We start from the raw sequence: 21,599 nt of genomic DNA, 5'->3' as shown, positions 1-21,599 counted from the left end.
ATGCCACACAGGTTACATGTGACCAGCCTTCAAAAAAGCTTTCTTTAAAAAAATTTAAAGAAACTTTAATTGATGGTTTAGTTGATGCTGCCACTGCACTGGGTGATGTTCCCAGACAGGTGAAAGTGAAGACTGTTAAAGCTGACAGCAAAATAGCACCTGGGCCTCATCTTGTTCATTATGAAGAGAATGATCGCCCTTGTGTCTATTGCAAGAGTCAATCACAACGGAAGCGGACTAGATTCTTTTGCTCGGGTTGCCCGTCGCAACCTCGGCTCTGTGTGAAACATTGTTTTCGTCTATACCATGAGGATCTGGCAAAAATATAGCTTTCGAGTAGTGGCAGTAGCATCTATGTAATGTAAATAAATGTATATATATGTGTGTGTGTGTGTGTAAAATGTAAATATTATTCCTATTTCACTGGATATTGTTTTTTGCCAAAAATGATTTCGAATTGGATTTACAACTCTACGCGTCTAAGGTAATATCTGTTTTATAATCTTCACTGCATGTTTAAGTGTTGTATATCAAATTATTCAGAAATGAATCCTCTTTCTAATTAATGAAAAGTATTTAGTCAAAATGGTCAATACAAAAAAAATAAAGAGTATATATTGATGTTATTGCAAAGAAAAAAAAATTGCGAAAAAAATTTGACTATGATCTAAGACATGAAATTACAAATTATTTACATTTAAAAGAATAAAGAAAGGGTAAAAAAGAATTCTTATGCATATCTATGTAGTTTAATATATAATTTATGGTGACTGTAATAATAAAGAAATTAAAAAAAATTATTTTATAATAGATATGGAAAAAAAAGTAGTTTAATTAAAATTAATGCAATTTAGAAAAAAAATTAAATTAAAATAAATAAGCAAGAAATTAGGAAAAAAAAACTTGATTTATGTTTATCAAAATGAATTTACTTTAAAATGAGTACAAAATATACTCTTTTCAAGCAATATTATACATATATTATGTATAACAAACCTAGACAAAAAAAAATTTTTTTACTCTTTTATTTTTTTCCATCCTATTCAACCTGCAAAATCATCTATACAAATTAAATAAACTACAAAAAGATTAAAAGAGTTGTGTTGGTGAAGATCTTTGCTTTAATTTGATATATAACTTTATTTATCTGTGATTTACCGTTTATGAGATAAAAAATATTTTTATAACCCTATTGTAAACAAAAACTGGTAGCCATTTTTGCCCGCATCCATTGCTATTTTAGCAACAGGCTGAAAGAGTTATGATTGTATTTGGGCTACTTTACTTATGTAAATTTTCTCGTTAGTATCGAAGGAACATTTGTGTTCAATTGTATCAAGACTGGTGACTGGTCTAGCTGTTTTGATTTTCATTTAGGACATACATACATTCATACGCATTACTTTCTGCTTTATATATGGTTTTCATTCCCCTAGTTTTTACCTTTTAGTTGTTCCAACTTTTCTATTTCTTCATGACTTGCTTGCAACATTAAACTTAAATAGTCTGTAGTATAGAAAAATAATATATATATATATATATATATTGTTATGACCTTGCCATGCGCACCGCCATCCAAGATAGTGCAGAAAGAAGGTGCGCACTATGTGTGACTAAACAAGTCGGATGTTGACATAAGAGACAAACGATTTCCGCCCAAGCAGAGGGAGCCAATATGGAGATGCTGTACTCAAGGCAGATGTCCTTTGTGTTTGTCATGTCTCAGTGTAAATAAACGTCTATGTCTCGTTGACTTGTCTCCCTTCAGTAATTATAATTGGTCTCAGAAGTGGGATTTTAGGCGGAGGTAGGATTCTAGCACAATGAGGTAGGATTCTAGCACAATGGCATCTTTGAAACAACTAGACCAGTTTTTTGTTAGAGAACTAAGACAGGAACTTCGTTACAGACGCCTGAAGCTTGGTGGTAGCAAGGAGGTGCTTACAGCTCGTCTCCGGCAAGCCCTAAGTGATGAAGACGAAGATCCGGAGACCTACCTATTTGAAATTGAACCAGAAATTTATGAGCTTATTGGCAAGATAAATGAAGGTATTGATGCAATGTGTGAACAAATAATCAGTATGGGGAACAAGGTAGATAAAATGGTGTCTCAGCAGAAAGAAGGAGTAGACTCGTTGGTAAAGAAGCAGTTGCCTGTAGACTCGTTGGTAAAGAAGTTGCGTGGTCAAGACTGTGGATGCACAAACAGTGGTGACGGAGACGCTGGGGATTTGAGCGCCGTCTGTGTCTGTGTTGTGGGCAAGTCTTGTGGTTGTGACTTTCAAGACGAGAAACGTGACAACGATTGCTGTGATGATCTCAACGAGATGTACCGAATCGAACGGAAAGAGACAAATGAAGAAACTGAAGACTGTTACGTGCCTGAAGCGTTTGTTCCTGTTGTACCTGTTACCAGTACCTTAACTGAAGTCTGTTATGTGCCTGAAGCGTTTATTCCTATTGTACCTGTTACCAGTACCTCGATAAGCCGGACGGAGCAAGACAACGTTGGGTCTGCGTTCAAGCCTGTTGCTATGGACCTTAATGACCTCTGCCTATCTGCCGGTGCTCACGAGGGAAATTCGAAGCTTGACAACTCTATCCAGAAGTTTAGCATGAACTGTATGTGCGGCGCATCACACATATAATTTAGATGCCAAGAAAACCACCAACAGGGCATATGTACTTCTACCATCATCATCGACATTGGCATAGATGAATGTCAATCAAATCACTCCAAATCTGAGCTGTCAAGAGGAAGACATTTTCCACTTGAACCTGAAGAGACCTATCTTCTGGACTTGAGACTGTTATCTGAGGATGATTGCGGTGCATTGGACTTTGTTTGCAACGTGGCTGCATGTGAACCTGCAGCTCCCTTGAGAGGCGTCTGTCGGGAAGGTCTGCTGAGACAGCGTGTCCGATGTGCTGAAGAAAACAGTGCTCGACACTATCTCTTTGTGTGGCAAACGGCCACATCATCGTCGCAACAACACCCTGGTCAACTGGAGAAAGAGAAAGCGGCACTGGAGGAAAACAATGCGGATGGCTTTGTGGGGAGCACGCTTCCTGTCGCCTGTGGCTCTCACTGATCGTCCTCCACCTGAACTGTCAAACCTCAGCTGCAGTGTTTCTTTTCGGGACGAAAAGTGCTAAGACGTGGGCAATGTTATTACCTTGCCATGCGCACCGCCATCCAAGATAATGCAGAAAGAAGGTGCTCAATATCTGTGACCAGACAAGTCGGATGTTGACATTAGGAGACTAACGATTTCCGCCCAAGTAGAGAGAGCCAATATGGAGATGCTGTACTCAAGGCAGATGCCCTTTGTGTTTGTCATGTCTCTATGTAAATAAACGTCTATGTCTCGTTGAGTTGCCTCCCTTCAGTAATTACAATATGTTCATAGAATATAGTAGGACGACTTCCACAAGACATTCTGTATGGTGATCTAACAGAAGGCAGAAGAGCCGCTGGTCGACCACTTTTATGGTATACGGATGTATGCAAACGCGACATGAAGCTTTTCGAAATCGACACTAGCAGCTGGAAAAAAGTAGCACTCGATAGATTCACATGGAGAGAGAGCATAAAAGAAGGACCTTGGATTGCAGATGCCATACACAACAGAAGCAGAAAGAAGGGTGAAAATGCAACGGCGGCTGGATTTACATACGCCCAACCTGCGATCGCAGCTGTGTATCAAGGATTGGCCTCTTTAATCACTTAAGAAGTTGGAAAGGGAAAAGATTGTCTCTCGAGACGTAAAATGCCATATATATATATATATATATATATATATATATATATATATATATATATATATATATATATATATGTGTGTGTGTGTGTGTATTGTAACGTTTCACTTTATCGAGGGTCTCTGGAAACTGCTCACATGACACACCCAATTCAAAGTAACTTATCCAGTTTAATGTCAAATACCTCACAGCCAATACTGTAAAACTGGTAACAACATAACAATGACTGTTCAGAACCTTGCCTCTGTTACGAACCGAATTCACACCCTGACTTCGTTTCGTATCTGGTATTTTTTGAGGTAACGTGAAGTGACTGACACACTGGCTGTTATATAGGGTCTCTATAGGCCTTCTAGAACCGGATAAAACGTTACTTTACCATTTTGGTTGATCACTTAATTTCATTCGACATAAGTTGCGTGCGTACTATTTACAATACAAATCCTTTCCCAACTAGCGTGTACTGTGACTTTTCACGGTTGACCGCTCTTCTAGCACTGACATGGGGCATTTGGGTAAAAATAAAACAGCACTACCCTCATCTGTGTCACTACCATGATTAAACAAAATGTATATACATTCTTTAGTGTTCATAAGATAATTTGTCTTACAATTTGTGCATTACACCAACAAAACATTAAAATTACTGAAAACCAAAATATACATACATAATTTTTAGTATATTTTGAGTAAAAAAGTAACTAAATTAGGCAGAAATGAAATAGATACTTAGTATTAATGAAATGAAAATTATAAGTTTATAAAAATACAATTTTATGATCGCTTGCTACTATTTTTAGTTAAATTTTATAAGAAAGGCCATTTGATTTATCTTTTTTATATCTTTTTAGGTTTTAAGTTGAGACAGGTTGGAAAAGTTCCAAAGTATCAAAACAGTTTAATGGCCAATATATCACAACTATTACTGTACAATTAACAACATGTAACACTGAATGTACAAATGTTTACCGTTAATATCCGTACCGTCATATTTAATGTGTGTAACAATGTATAAAACTCGACTGGCCTCTCAGCCTCGTACTTAACTTACTCCGAATTCATTATTTGCGTACTGACTTTATAACTGGGCTCGTTTTGTCGGACTTGATCAACTAGATCAACATGAAGTCAATGCCTGGTACTCGCGAGGAGTCTTAAGTCTACTCCGCACCGAACCGTCGTAATACGCCCCACAGAACCACACCGATGAACCATACTGAGCCAAACTTGTAGTAAACTGTCTTGTCTGTGACACATTTGCTCTTTATATAGGGTCACCGCTGGTCTTCCAGAAACTGAAGGGACGTCACTCGACCATTCTGGTTAATCATGTGACTACATCCGGCGTTACTGGCCTGAGTACTATTCACAACACATATTCTTTCCGAAACGTCGTTGTGTCCCGGTTGACTGTCACTACTCATCACGTTGAACACTCGTCTAGCGATGGCCTAGGACGATTTTTGTCGGCTGATCACACACACTTCAAAACCCCTATTGGCCCATCATCAGAGTTATAACGTGGAACATTAAAAAAAAAGATTTGACAAAGAAATTTACTTTAACTTTCATTACATTTTAAATTGCGATTGAACAGATTGAACCATACATTTACCTTAAATGCTTATAAATTTAATAAAACAATGTTTTATTATATTTCTAAAAGCAAAAAAAGAAAAAGAAATAAAAATAAAAATAAAAATGTTTTATTAAAAAAAATATTTTCATAAAGACAATTGCAAATGTTTAATGCAATATACTCTAGTATATCTATATCTATCTATCTATCTATCTATCTATCTATCTATCTATCTATCTATCTATCTATCTATCTATCTATCTATCTATCTATCTATCTATCTATCTATCTATCTATCTATCTATCTATCTATCTATCTAACTATCTATCTATCTATCTATCTATCTATCTAACTAACTAACTAACTATCTATCTATCTATCTATCTATCTATCTATCTATCTATCTATCTATCTATCTATCTATCTATCTATCTATCTAGAAATAAAAATAAAAAAAATAAAACCCTACCTATTTGCTGCATCAACGTTTGTGTTTCTTCTCGGCTTTTTAGCAATTGTAAAGTTAGTTCCTCTGTACAGTTAATAATAAATATGTATTTTTATTAAAGCAAGTTAATTAACTAATTATAGAAGAGAAAATATAAATGCAATATACATCTTTTTAGATAGTTACAAGTAAATTGGGTGAAAAGCACCTAAAACATTTAATTAGTGTTCTACTAGCTGTTTAAAACTACAAACAATATAATATAAGCTCATTGTTTAATATAAAAACATACCATTCCCATTAGCCATTTTCTCAACTTGGATATCCTTTGACTTTAATGACTGATGTAATTCAGCTGTTATTCATTAAATAAATTTTTGAGTTAAAAAAATGATACTGATACAAGTTAATTAGACAATTAATGTTTCATTTCATTTATATATCTTATTTTATTTATCCGCTGATATATTAATTTCTATAACTTTAATTTACTAGAATTTCATTTTATATATGGACTTAAAACTTAAATTTAAATAAACAATTTTAAAAAGTCATTAAAAAACAAAACTATCAAAATTATATCCTCATCATATTTTCCTTTTTGTGTGTGTGTCTCTGGAATTGTGTTGCTTTCGACGCAAATAAAATTCTTCACTCTTCTAGATTAACAGCTTTCAAGTAGTCCAGCCAGCTAGTCTCCGGTTGACCGTTTCGTTATGCTCTCTCCACTGTGCCTTAAAGTATGACTTTTGAAAATATTTAGCGTTTTTATGAAAATTCCAGCTAAACTTTTATATTTTTAAAGTATTGAAGATAATCTTTAGCCTAAGTTTTGACTTTTAAAGGTACATCTACGTATATCTACGCACTTTTTTTTTGCGGGGGGAGGGGGGTTTCTAATTGCAAGAAGATTTATGTAGTAATACTTTTAGAGGCTTGGTGAAATATTTAAATATATCATATTAAAAGCACCAATATTACTGAAAGATAGAAAAAAAAGTAGAAATGTGATAAGACGGATAATAAGGGTAGTTACATTTTTGTCAAGAAGAGTTAGTCCCCTTTACTACACTATTTAAGGCTCTTTTCACTTATATTCAGTTGTCACAATCTCTTGAGTCTTTTATCTCACCACTATACATTACTTTGAACTGAATCTATCTAAAGTTTATATAATTTTTATGCTGTGCTCTAACTGTTATGGTAATATGTTTTCGATAATGAGCTACGTAGACTTTATTTATTTGCTATTAATCAGTTGGTTTCTATAAATATTTTATGTATACTTAGTCACGTATCCTTCCCCGCATTATGATTTTTTGTTACTAAGCCATCATTTTGTTATTGGACGAGATAGTAGTGTGTCTAAGTGAAGACGGTCATTTGATTGTTTTTCCAACTATTAGTCTGAGTTGGCTACCGTAGATTTACCTCATATTCCTATACTGTAACTGCCTTAAGAACAGTGAGACAACCGTCAATTAAACCGCCTTCCTCTGACGGTTCCCCTCGAGGACAGGTGTAGCGAACCTTTTAGGCTGGGGTTCATATGTTCATTCAATCATCACCCCGACTGAGTTTAAAAAAAAACAAAACAACTCACCAGAGGTATTCCTCTGGGACCAGAATTTCTGTCTAAATTAGCCTATATAGTTTTTATATACATATTTCCACCTTAATGCGACAGAAGTTGGAATCCCCCAGCTTCTATTACCCAAAACATTCGGACCTGCACCTCGACAAGTTCGGAATTAAAAATTTCGACCTGTATGGGGACATAAATTCTTTATCCTTAACCTTTACTTTTCTGTCCAGAGCTTATCCAAGCAATGATTTGAACCTCTCAATGCCTTTCAGAATGGATTTTGATGATGATGAATATGATTGCTATTGTATTAGGGATGTTTAAATTGGGGTTAGTATATAGCTTTATAAAAAAAAATCAATGTTCTTACTTTTTAAGTCGTTAAGTCTTATTATCTCTTCCACCATTATTTTATTATCTTGCCTTGCTTCAGCTAAAGATAAGATAAGATAAAATAGAATAATTTTTATTGATCCAATCAAATGGAAATTCAGTTTGACTACAATTGACAACCTCAGGCCCTCAGCGTAACCACTGTAAAATGACAATGTAGATGCAACTAGGAACAACATTCACACATGAAACACATACACACACGACTAGCGCTTTATAAATTAGACTTCTATGTATTTCTCGATGACGACTGATCTTGTTACACTCTGACCAACAGTGGGATGAAGGAGTTTTTCAAATCTTTCTGCTTTAGGCCTAATGAAAAGGAGATGTGCAGGTTATCTTTAAGAATATTGTGTGTTTTTGGAAAGGCATCTTTCATGAAAAAGCTATTCTAGAGATGGCACCTGTGTTCGAGTGGCATACAATGCTTTTTTTAATTAGTCTATTTAGTCTAAGTTATTGTGCCAGTGAAGTGTTACCATACAAGCAGATGATGGCAAAGTTATTTAGACTGCTGATGGTTGCTGTATAAAAAAGTTTAATGATTGTTTTGTATAATTTCTCGTCACGTCAGTACGGAAAAACCCAATTAACCCAATCTTCTACGCGTCGTGTCATCACAACAGGACGCACCCCTGCGGCGCTCCAGTGCTAAGCTCTTTCGTGCCTGACATATCCCCGATTACTTCCACATATTGTGGGCGTTTGTTTAGAAGGTTTAGAATCCAAGCTTGTATGTTTTTGCTAACGTTCAGTTTAGATAGTTTTTGTATCATGCGATGTGGATGGATGCTGTTAAATGCGAATGAAAAATCTACGAATAATAGTGTATCTGAGTATCAAGATGGTTGCATAGACGATTTAGCATGAATAGTATTGCATCTTTTGTACTTTGACGGTTGGTAAGCGAACTGGTGCGGATCATGACGTGTTTCAGTAAATTTTTTAAAAATCATTTTCTCCAAGTACTTCATTAGAATTGTTGTAAGTGCTACAGGATGTAGGTCGTTGTTGGAAGCAATGATCTACTATTTGGGTACTGGAATTATTTCCAAATGGAAGGTATCTTGTGCTATTGCCATGACTTGTTGAATATAGCACAAAATATATAAGCCAGAGGTTCCACGCATAGCTTTACAAATTTTCCACTCAATTTGTAGGATATTGCGGCCTTGGCAGTATTTACCTGTTTAAATATTTTAGTCACTTCTTGTTTATTAAACAGTTCTTGAGATTGATTTGGATAGTTGTTTTCAAATGATGTCAATAAATCATGGTGTTATTTCTCAAAGTTGTGCTAGTCGAATCGGATGTACAAATCATGTAATTCATTGACAAATGTGTTATCGTCAGAGACACATTGGTTCACGCTTAGGTACGTAGCCAGTAATTTGTTTCAAGTCACTCTAACAAGCTTTAGAGTTGTTTTTTTTCTTGAAAAAGATAATCATAATCAAGATTTTTAGTTTATGTGACAAACTAAGAAGCCTCCCTTGAATCAGTCATCAAAGCAGTGTAAATCCAGATTTCAAAATTTTCAGGAAAATTAAAAGCTATGAATTATTAACTATCAACAACTTAATCACCACCTCCGTATACACAAAACAGAACTGTGTGCTGAAATTGTTATTGCATTGTTAAGCCGACAGACGACATGGTACTCTTAAGAACAAATATAAATTAAAGCTATTATTGCATTGTTAATATCTATATGTGTTTAATGTAATGAACTAATTCTGTGTGAGCCTGGTCTAACCAATAATATTAAATAATCATGTAACGAATAAATATTCTTCTTACATTTATATAGATATTGTTTGTTACTGTTAAAATGAAATTGTTGAAACATCAGTTTTTTTTATCAAAAAGGTCATTGTAACTATAGTTATTATAAAGAATCTCAATATATTTATTTAGCGTTTACTTAAATGTTTTAAAATAATAATTATTAACTTTATTTATACATGTGAGCAGGTACAGGGTGGCGCTAACTGAGTGAGGCCCTTTTATTTACTGCTGCTCAACATTTGTTCAATTTTTTACAGTAGGCAGGTGGTAGCTCTACTGGGTGGGCCCAATCTGTTAACCTCGGTCTGCGACCAAGGGGCTAGAGTCGCCTAAGCAACCAGACAGCACAATTAAACTAAACTAAACTAAACTAGCTAACTAAAAATAAAATAACAAACTGAAATTTATAAAAAGAAACTTATATATATACTTTATTTACACGAAACCAAAACAACAGTAATAAAAATATATGTGAGTACAAAAATGGAAATAAACTTAGAAATAAGCAAAAACTAAATATATGCACCACTAAACAACTAATCAACCTACCGAACTGAACCTAACAAATAAAGCAGCTATTTGGCAAAACTACAACAGTAAGCTACTAGTACTAGCAGCACAATAATCACTACGGCAAACTATGGCAGCAGTAAAAAGCAGTAAGACAGTAGAAATAACGACAGCAAACAGTTGGCAGTAATACATGCGGCAAACATTTGGCAGACAGGCAGTAAAAATAACGACAGTAATAACTGGGGCAAACAGTTGGCAGACAGGCAGGAATTATAGCAGGCGGTCCCAGCTGAAATTGACACTACAATTAAATAACTATAACGGCACCACTGTCAGCACTGACCACTGGTCAAGACAAAAGAGAGCTCAACGTGGTTCCGGAGCTAGCTATAACTGGTCAGCGCGAACATATCGGAGAGCATGGCGTCACGCTAATTACCTAAAACTAAACTGGACTACTGATTTCCCTAATTTGTACCTAGCCGTACGCTATAATAAAATCTAGCAAATTACCAAAGACACGGACTACACAACATTATATACCAAATTAAACAGCATTAAAAAGAAAATCTTAAAATTTAATTTTACAAAAATACAAAAAGGAAGATAAAAAGTTATTTCTATTCTAAACTCTTATGGGGGCTCTATACCGTTTACAGACCTGCACATAAACTGAAATTAAAAAATAACAACCAATCCAACACTAATGTCAAAGACAAAAATAAGGAGAACTAACCAGGGACAAAAAATAGGAAATAACATCCACAGCTCTAAGACTAGTTAACTATTTTAAAAACTACTTTCCTCTACGAGTAAAACACAAATAACAGAAAAAGTTATAAATAGCGGAAACTACGAAATACTCAGCACTGAGCTATATAAACTAAAAAGACACTAAATTATAAACATCATAGCCCTGGCCTATATAAACTACAAATTAAAATAAAGATAAAAATATATAAAAAAACTAGATCTAGGAGCGCCAGCTCACATACATTCAAAATTAATAACATGTTACATTTAATAAACAGAAACTAAAAATGATTATTTTTTTTTTTACAAAATTAGGTAAATTGGCAACACGAAAAATAAATCATTGACCTACTTTAGCCATTGAGCTAGCTACAGTTGTGTACAAATGACTTAACAAGACTTTCCCATCGAAAATGAAAATTAATATCTCCATTGTCAGTGGTCATACAAACTAGACATAGATCTAGCTAGAATTAGTTCTAAGTGTAGATCTAGAAATAGATCTAAGTCTAGATCTAGAGATATTTCGAAGTGTAGATCTAGAAATAGATCTCAGTATAGATCTAGAAATAGATCTAGAAATAGATCTAAGTATAGATATAGAATTAGATCTAAGTCTAAATCTCGATCTAATTCTAGATCTAGATCTAAGTCTAGATCTAGAAATATATATACAATCTTGAAATAGATTCTACTATATCTCGACTAGAAATCTATGAGCTTACATGTTTAATCTTCATATAACTAGACGTAAACCAAAGTTATGATCATAAATTATAGGCCTTTTGTTACCAGGTAATGGTGTACTTTGATGTTCGTATCTGATTCATTTCTTAATGTGAAACTACTGTTGACATCAGGCATGTTAAGGTATAGGGGACACATTAAAAAAAAAAAAACTTACTATGACCAGCGGGTCCGCAGCAAAAAAATCAGTTGCAAAACAGCCTACTAATTTTATATAAATTTGAAATAATATAATAGAATACATTAATTAAAGATATACCTGTCCCTTAGCTAAATTTGTATAACTATTTGGTAATTAAAAATTACTATGATTACGCATTATTTTCTTTGTCAAGATGCTGGACATCTTCTCTGGAATAAAAGTTTATTAATGTCAGGTTGAAGTTTGTTTGCCACTGACACTTTCATCACATGATGACAAATTATTATCAGATAATCTCGAACGGTGTGATGTTTTTGAAGATTTTATCATGGAAAAGAAATGTTCACAGAGAATAATGCTTGCAAAATAGCTGGAATGCTGGCTGCTAATCTCGCAATTCAACATACCGTTCAGGGTAAAAAACTGCCAAATTTTGGCACAGCCTATTCTATATATTTGATTTTAACAAAGAATCTGACTGCTATTCTATCAGCTCTAGTTGCACAATACCAGCAACATTTTCAGAATCTAATGAGATGGAGTTACAAACAAGGAAAATTCCTGCTTGTATAAAATGAAGTCACGAAAACGGTCATTAAAAGCATCTACTAACGATTCCAGGTGTAATACATATTTACCAAATGTTGCAGCCATATTTAATCTTTTTAGTTCCTGACACGTTGAGAGGGGAAAAGGATTTTCTCTTCATATTTGGTTTATCCACAGTCGTAATTTTGCTTGAAAGCACGTCACATGATCACACGCAGTTGTGACAATTTTGTCTTTATTTTGACGTTTCGAATTCAAGTCTTACAGGGGACCATTGAGATCAACAGCTAATACCTAATCCCTAATCCCATTCGTCAGTTTGGAAATGTTCAACAGGTTTACATTCCTTTCATGTACAGAAACAGCACAATTTTCTCACGCAGAGCAAAAATCTCTTCAATATTTTATGACATGAGAGCCAGCGGACTTCTGTGTAGTATGAAACCCAATCAAATTCGTGTCCAATGTCATCCAGAAACATTGAAAATTGGCGTTGATTGAAACCAAGGACACGAATAAAATTGAGAGCGACTGAAACCGGTCTTATGACATGTTGGTACTGCAAATGCAGAGTGCAAAATGTTTCTTGGTGAATGATGCACTGAAAATTAGCAAATTTAAAATTAGCATCAGTCTTTCTTATTTTTAAAAGTAACGTTATAAAAGTTAAATAATACTGCAATATCACCTCCTGTAATTTCAAAATTCCTGTCACAGGCCCTTAAGAATATAGCCAACTGTGCTACACCCGTTACATCAGTTAACTCATCGAGAGCCAATGAAAAGAATTCAAATCAGCTATTTTGTTCTTTAAATTGTTCACGCAATCTGACTGGCATGTCATTTATTCTATCTGCCATAGTGTTCCTAGTAAACGCCATTTCTTTGAATGCTTTCGACTTTTCTGGACAAATTACTTTGGCTTTAACAACACACCTTCTTCATAAAATCACATTTACTAAATGATTTGCTATGGCTTGCATTTAAGTTTGACAATAAGTAGCCTGCTTACACTGCAGACTCAATGTCATTGTTCTTTCTCTCCGTAATTATTTACCACATTCTGGTGGAATCAACATTGGTATCGTCAGTAAGGAGAGAAAGAGTTAAGAGTTATTCTCCAGCGTAAAAGTTTAACATTTTTCTTATAATATTTGTGGTGGCCAAGCGAGCCTCATTTAGAGTTATTGCGGGTCGCATGCGGCCAACGAGCCCCGTGTTTGACATACCTGAGTTATTAATGAAGAAGTCCATGACCTTTTTAAAAAGTTACCTCCCCTGAAGTTTTTCATTGAAAAGAGGTGTATTTTTTTATTTTTTTTTGAAAAATCTGCTTGCATATATAATTCAAAAAATTATATGGTTCACTTTCGGAAAAGAAAAAAAAAGTAGCTGTTGCATTTTAGGATGTCCGCGATCTAAACGGGAAGGACGGCCAGACGTACGGACGGACGAACAGACCGACCACACAAAACTAATAGCTTCTTTTCCGTTGTAGAAGAAGATTGTAAACAGCAAAATAAAATCGAATTTCTACAACTTTTTTTTTCTAAATTGCATGCACGGACGAACAAATCGAACATACAAAACTAAAAGCAGCTTTTTTTTTTTTCTCTTTAGGGGCCGCTAAAATTGTTAAAAAAGATCTTGATATTAAAACTTGTATTTGTACATTAAATTTAAAAAGTAAAACTTACCAATTATTTCTTGAAAGATATTAACTTCCGAAGGGATGTATCTTGTATTTCTATTTTGCCCTAATTTATGTAAGAATAAATTCAAAAGTAACATTCTTATCTCCATAATATAATATTGATACAGTTATTTTAAAGATACAAACCATAAGTCATTACATTGTTTACAGTATTATAAGTTGCTGTAATATATATATATATATTTATAGATAATATTATTAAAATTTTATAAAAAATTAATACATTAACATGATTAATGTGTAAATTACATTTTTAAACGTCCCAAAATAAATTTGTTTAGATGTTATTACTGCTATTTAAATTTTATATAATGATTTCCATTTATTGGAGATATACACTTTTCTCATAACAAAATAAATTTTGGTTCATATATTATATAAATGTGTACGAGTGTGTGAAAAGCTCAATTTAGCTAGACATTACCTTTATCTTTATTTGGATTATCTGCAGTTATCAACGATTCACCTGTATATGTATAAAACATTGAAATAAAACATACTTTCTAACAATTTAATTTTTTTACCATGCATTTATAGTTACAATTCTTTATAAATAAATGGTGTTAAAAGGTACTATTTGTGTTTAAATATTTTGTCTATAGCAAACCAATTAAATATATCTTTTTAAAGATTTTTTTTTTATATTAGGTAGACATCTTTTAAAGACTAAATAAATGAACCATACATTAAAGGAAAAAAATACTCAACACCACTTACGTCACTAGCTTACAGCAGTTTACTAAAACATTTCTTTGCAAACAACTTAAATAAATCCATAGACCTAATTAAACATGTGTGCAACATCTTATCGTATGCTATATTAGCCTTAATATCAAATTAAAAACATCCAACACTGCTCTTCGCAATTAAAGTTTGAACAAATTATAAATTACTATAAAAAAAATTACCACAAACAGACCTTGTCAATTTTTTAAAAAAATTTTCTTCCCAAAATAATAATAAATGTTTGTAATTATGTATTACTTTAATAAAACTAAAATTAAAATGCTCGTATTTTTTTCTAAGAGCAAAAATAAAGAATTTGTAGTAGATGTTGGAAGGAAAATTGAAATCCTATACTCTTAAGTGAACAATTCTTGTATATATATATTACATTTCAAAAACGGCTCTAAAGATATTCTTTAAAATTTCAAAAAATTTGTATATAAATGTGAAAACAATTCTCAACTCATTGGCCACACGGGGAAAACTCGAGGTCGACCGTTATATGGGTTTGAAAATGTTTCATTATCGAAAAAATATAATTTTAGCTACAATGTTTTATGAATGAACATTTTCCATTACGTAAAACTGGAGAAACGCCCGCTTACGTCACTAGGCTTACCGCAGTAAATCAAAATATTTCTTTGCAAACAAGAACATGTTTCAATGAATCAATAGACCTAATTAAACATTTGCGCACCATCTTATTGTAGATTGATTTATTATGGAAGTAATGAAATTAAATTTGCCAATGTATGATTAGATATTGTGTTTTAAGTGCTTTATAAATTGCGTAGAGCGGTGTACGTAGCTTTTACTTTGCCTTAATGGGTTTAATGCTAAAGCATATTTGGCCAAGCCAAGCCATTGTACTCGAGACATAATATCACCTTCTCAACACAATCGACATTCCAACTGCAACATAGACATGTGAGACATGGAAGTCATCTGTCAAAATTGAGAAGAGACTAAAGGAGGGACAACAAAAATGTCTGAGACGGATTTTGAGAGTCAGTTACACAGATCGGGTTTCAAACAAAGAAAATCCTATGCCTAACTGAGAGTCAAACTTTTAATGAGATTGTGACAGAGCGTCGCATTGGGTATGCAGGACATGTTCTAGGACATAATGAACTATGCATACCAAGAGTTGCGATGACGTGGAGACCAATACAAGGAAAGCGCAAACAGGGACGTCCTCGTATAACTTGGCGTCACACCTTCATGGAGGACCTTAGAACAGTAGACACCAGGTGAGAGGAAGCTTCAGACATTGCCAATGACAGATCTTTATGGAGACAGCTTGCCGCCCGATGCGCCGAACGGCGCGGGAGGACCTAACTATAAGAAATGCGTTCAGAAAACACAAGTCTGAACGTGAACGAGTAAGGATTTTAACACGAGCCCATTTACTAGGTAGCCTAGCAACACCTTTTACTCCTTTAAACATTTGACATCGTAAGCCTTATTGTAAAAATTATGCATAAAATGTTGCATACAAGTTAATTTTGTTTCAAGTTTTGTAGGCAATTGTAAATATAATAAGTCAATAAATAAATAAATCTAACAGATCAGAAAATGAATAACTATTTCCAGTTTATAATTGTTTAGTATAATTTACATAGTCCTATGAAACAGTGCAATATTTTACTTTGCTGGTAAATTATTACAATAAGGATAAATCTTATTATTAAAAAAAAGTAGGTCTTGTTGTGAAACATGTGCCAATGTTACAAGGCTTACAATGTCTTACACTATAATCTAGAGATTTAGCACTATAAAGAATATAAAAACTGCAATATTAAATGTCTAAAAGTAACAATTTAAGATGTTACACTGCAAAAACTTTTATCCAAGCCAATAATAGGCCAATACCTTTTAACAAAAGAAGCAATGTAAAACGACAAGACGTCAGGTACGGTTTTTCTGGACTGTAGGGTGACCTAATAAACTTTTAACTTTCATCGCAATGTTTAGTGAAATTTAGAATTAGCAGAAAATAAAAAAAACCTCTTTGGATCGGTAGAAGTTTCTCAAAGACTCGACCATTTTTGTCATTGTGACACAACATCTAAGCTCACTCAAGGTATCACTAAGGTCAAAGCGATTAATTATTTTATTTACTATATTTATCATTTTATGTTTCTTAACTTTAGCCCATCAAGCGCTAAAAATACTACCACCAGAAATTCAATCCAACTCCCCGTACTCAGGCATTGATTTCACATTTACATTTCCCTCTTGACGCATTGCATATTTGACTCTTGTCGGGAATACCTTCCTCTTGACCAATCTGGTTGAACGTCCGACCAAGGCACTTCTCTTCTCCTACTCATTGGACCAATGTAGACGAACGAACGAACTCTCCCCCTCCCCCTTCATCCACGCCAGGTACGCTTCCCTCGCTGCCCACTCCCGTTTTGAGGAAGCGGCTGGTGAATTCAAAGGGCTAATTCAACGACGCCTCGGGCAACATCTTCCCCGCCTTGGGCAATATCTTCCCCGATTGACTGACTTGCGCTAACAAGTGTCTGACGTGATTTTCCTTGCTCCGGCCAAGCCCTGGTCATGTCCCCTTCACCTTCTCTGACCAGCTGTGCGGGAAGATAAAGGAACATCAGTGGACTTCTTCTTCTTCTTCGTTTTCATTGTTATGTTGACGAGACCAATATATGAGATGAACTGCAAAGTGGTTTCCAAATCAGGGAGCTCTCCATGTAGTTTTCTTTCTATTGGGGTGATTTTGGGCCAGTGTCTTATACGGGCCTCTTGGTAAAGAAAGCAGTTTTGGAGGATGTGGTCGGCATTCTCTGGTCATACTCCACATGGGCAGATTTCACTGGTTCCAAATTTGAGCTTCCGGTACATGTGTTGTCGCATTCTGTTGTGTCCGGTCCTGAGTCGAAAGATTAGACGTTGGTCTTGTCGGGATAGCTTATAGTAAGCGTCATCTTTCTTGTGATTTGGATGAGTGCTCGTCCATTTCTCATTTATTTTATTTACAATTAATTTCTTCAATTCTTCTGGATAGAGTGCAGAGTTTATTTCTGAGTTATTTCTCCCACTCTTGGCGAGTGTGTCAGCCTTCTCTAGTTGTATATGACCTGGTATCCATTGAATAACAGTTTTTTTTGCTTTTGTTGTTGAGCTTTGTAAATGCTGTGCTGAGGTTTTTAATATAAGTGGAATCAGAGTTTTGCAAGCTTTGGAGGGTTGTTTTCGCATCGGTTAGAAAGACAATCTGACTGTGTGGGGAAATTGGATGATTTGCTAGCATGGTAGCAGCTAGTACTAGTGCTGCTTTTAGATTTATGTTATTTTTATACAAGGGTTATTTTCTACTGTGTTTCTGGCTTCAATAGTGGCATTGTGGAGTTGTTGAAAGGGATTAGACCAATTGGGGATATAACCTATTCTTTCTCCTCTAGGAATTTATTCCTTAGCTGCTAATAAGATTGCTTTGGAGAAAGCTGAGTATGACTTATTAACCTAATTTGATTTGCAGTTTATTAAAGTGGTATTTAGGTCTGTGAGCTTTGAGAATAGGTGCACTTCGCTTTTTTGTAGTTCCATCTGGGGATTGTGGAGTCTTCTAATATTTTGAAGGAGGTATCGATACTGATCAATATGGGTCTGTGGTCACTGGTGGCTAGCTGGTCTGCAGCTTCTCTGGTGCACTTTTTGGATAAGTTGTCAGTTGCAAGGCTAGATCAGGAGTGGTTGATGTTAGCCAGGCTCTTGAGAAAAAGGTTGGTTTATCTTCAGGTTTATTAAGCAAGATAAGTCTTTCTCTGCTTGCCATTCTTCCATTTCTTCTCCCCTGGCATTTAGATCTGGGTATCCCCAGCTCTGAGAGTGACTATTCATATCTCCTTAGATTACACAGTCTTCTTGGTCAGGTATTTGTATGTGGTCAATCTCTATTTCCTTGTCTGGTGGGAAGTAGCAGTTAAATAGATTAATATTTCCATCTGGGAGAATTAGCTTAGACATAACTCTGCCCAACTCCTCAGAATCATCAGCGACCAACATCTTGAGTTCCTGATCTCCTATTTTGCACCTTTAAGCAATTTATCTCCCCAGGAAACGTTCGACTTGATCAAATGGGACGTTTCTCTCGATGACGCCAGATTGTCTACATCACATTGTTGGCTCACCGCCCCTTCACCCTTGCCCCATCCCCTCTCCGGCAGTTTAACTTAATCGTTTCTTCTCGAGACCTGCCGGGGAGCGGATCCTTTTTCCATCTCTGAGCTTTACACTTTATTATTCCCTTTTCTTCTACTTTGGATTGGTGGTATGTAACTTAGTAAAGTGCTTAAGAACCACTTTACTTAGTTGTGTGTATATATTTATGAATTTACTTACTTCGTTATTTAGTTAGAAAAGCCTCGGACCATTTGAATCTTAAATCTAATGATGATACATACATTAAACATACATAATTATTTTCTAAATAAATAAAATTACAAACCTGCACTAACATCCTCCGTTAGCTAAAATTTGAAAAAAAAAGGATTTTATAGAAACTTATATCTCAGCTTTATCTGTAGATAGTTTATAATTGTTTAATTCTAATTATATTAAAGTTCTAAATATGGTAGCGACATAGATTGTCTTACTTACTTCCTTACTTCGACTTATTTACTCCAGCCCCGTTCGGCGCATTGGGCGGCAAGCTATCTCCACAAAGATCTCTCACTAGCAATGTTTGTAGCCTCCTCCCACTTGGTGTTCAATGTTCTGAGGTCCTCCATGAAGGTGTGGCGCAAAGTTATAAGAAGAAGTCCTTGTTTGCTCTTCCTTCGTTTTGGCATCCATGTCATCACAACTCTTGGTATGCGTAGTTTATTTTGTCGGAGAACATGTCAGACAAACCTTATGCGGCATATAATTTCCTTGTTTGAGATCCGATATGTGTAAAGGACTCCCAAAATCCATCTCAGCCATCTCTTGTGGGCCACATTGAGTCTTTTCTGAATGTTGGCAGTTGACTGCCGTGTCTCACATGCCTATGTTGCGTTGGGATGACGATTGTGTTAAGAAGGTGTATTTTTGTCTCGAGTCCAATAACTTGTCCAAATAGGCTGCAGCCTTTGGAAAATGCTCGCCTCCGTTCCTATTCCGCACGCTACATAGGTTGTGTTAGAGATAAGCATAGTTCATTACTCAATGACCTTTTTTGGTTATATTTTTAGTTCGAAATTAAATTGGGACTGCGACAAAACATATACTGCCTTATTCAGCATAGACATAACTTATGTCCACCGTTGGTTGATTAAATTCTGTTTTAAAAGAAACAACTCTATACTGTTATACAGTTATTTGCTTAAACATTGCTGTCTGAAATGCGGTTATACCACCACATGTCCATAATGAACATATTTGTTAAAGGCGTTCAAATAGTCTTACTAAGTTTTAGTAAAGAAAGGTCCAGATTATAACTGCTTGATACACAGTGCTTTTTTAGCAAGCGGAGTGATTAATTTCGACACACTCTCGCTTGAAGGCGCCATAAGGCTCTATGGCCCTATCGAGAGGTTATCAACTTTCCTTAAAAGTGATGCATCATTTGATACTTTTATTCCCAGATAAACAAAGTCCTGCTAAATGGTTATCATTGACAATGATCATTCGGATTGAAAGCATTTTATTGCGTGACTTCTAGGTTTATAGTTAAACCAAAACGCAAAGTCGCTGATTGCATGCTCAGTGTGAATAGATATAGGTAAGCTCTATCTCGACCTTGTCTTTTGAACAGTTATTTGACAGTAGAAATCAAAAGAAGAACATATAGCAATATAAGCAAAACCTAACGTAGATCTCTTTGTGCAGTAGATTCCTCATTTAGCCTATCGTTACACTCAGAGAAGATTGCAAACAGAGAAATAGCTAGTACACATCCCTGCTTCATGTCATTTTCTATTGGGAAGTAATCAAAAAGGTCATTATGATGTATAATTGTGTCATTTTATTTGCCAACGATATCTCCGATACAAAACTTTTGTCCCCAAATAGCAGTATTCTGTCCTGCAATTTAGTATATCTACTCTGCAAGTTCATAGGGTGGAACCATTAGGATATCTTAGAGTCGCAATAGTCTAGTAAGTTGGCCCATCAACGTGACACGTAAAAGGGGCATGTGCCACCAGCATCTTCCTTAATGTTTTCAAACATTTTAATTCACCATTTATTATGTTTTGTTTTTGAACCTTTGTCTGCAAAGTGTGACTAGAAGCCCTATACAGGGATTCGGTTGCAGAGTCATTACTGTTTGTAAGAACAAAGCAAATGCATTAGCAGCTATTGAGTTTAGCAATAGTTCTCATCAAACCAGTCTCTACTGAGTTTACTGCACTATCATACAACATTGGCTGTCTTGTAAAGGCGTTTTCAGCAGGTTCCAGTTATTCAAGGTATCATCGTTCTGGAGAGTTTTTATATCCACCTGAAGTATTCCTCCAAATCACTCTTGTTATTTTGCCAGAAAATCATTATTTAGCTTCTTCGCTTTAGAATAGCTTTATCCTAATCATCTTGATGATTAGTTACAGCTTCGTTTGAAAGAGTCGATGTTCCGTGTAGTAGCTTGCGCCCATCTTTTTAAAAATATTTTTTTATGGTTTCTTTATAAGTGGATGTCAGATCAACTTTTTCATGGAGATCTCCACACAAAGAGGTCGGTCAAGACAAATATATCATTCTGGCAACAGGGAAAAAATCATTTCCCGGAAAAAAAGATTAATAAAAGTGATTTATCTTAAATCTTTACGACACTTCGATTAGGATTAGATATAATTGTGTCTGGTTAAGCAGCTAACACAGATAATACAAACAAGTGATAGGCAAGCAGTCAACATTGACTGATGGTGACTCGGCGAAAGTTCTTACAAATACAT

The 21,599-nt window shown here is 35.0% G+C and overlaps 1 protein-coding gene across 1 annotated transcript in view; it reads right to left on the bottom strand.

Moving 5' to 3' along the window:
• LOC106062552 (uncharacterized) overlaps positions 1–21,599 on the bottom strand; it is a gene marked incomplete at its 3' end in the record, with an annotated part of 113,096 nt that overhangs the window by 67,550 nt on the left and 23,947 nt on the right. Inside the window, exons 6-12 of the mRNA XM_056017935.1 lie at positions 19,175–19,196; positions 14,402–14,443; positions 13,961–14,020; positions 7,746–7,808; positions 6,083–6,145; positions 5,812–5,874; positions 1,444–1,506 (exon numbers count right to left, since the gene is read on the bottom strand). Coding sequence (XP_055873910.1) covers positions 1,444–1,506; positions 5,812–5,874; positions 6,083–6,145; positions 7,746–7,808; positions 13,961–14,020; positions 14,402–14,443; positions 19,175–19,196 — 376 coding nt within the window. The remainder of the gene's footprint in view (positions 1–1,443; positions 1,507–5,811; positions 5,875–6,082; positions 6,146–7,745; positions 7,809–13,960; positions 14,021–14,401; positions 14,444–19,174; positions 19,197–21,599) is intronic.

This window comes from Biomphalaria glabrata, unplaced genomic scaffold (assembly GCF_947242115.1).
Source record: "Biomphalaria glabrata unplaced genomic scaffold, xgBioGlab47.1 scaffold_22, whole genome shotgun sequence".
Classification (NCBI taxonomy): Eukaryota; Metazoa; Mollusca; class Gastropoda; family Planorbidae; genus Biomphalaria; species Biomphalaria glabrata.
The sequence above is the reverse complement of the archived record's forward strand: the minus strand, read 5'-3'. Positions and strand labels throughout refer to the sequence as shown.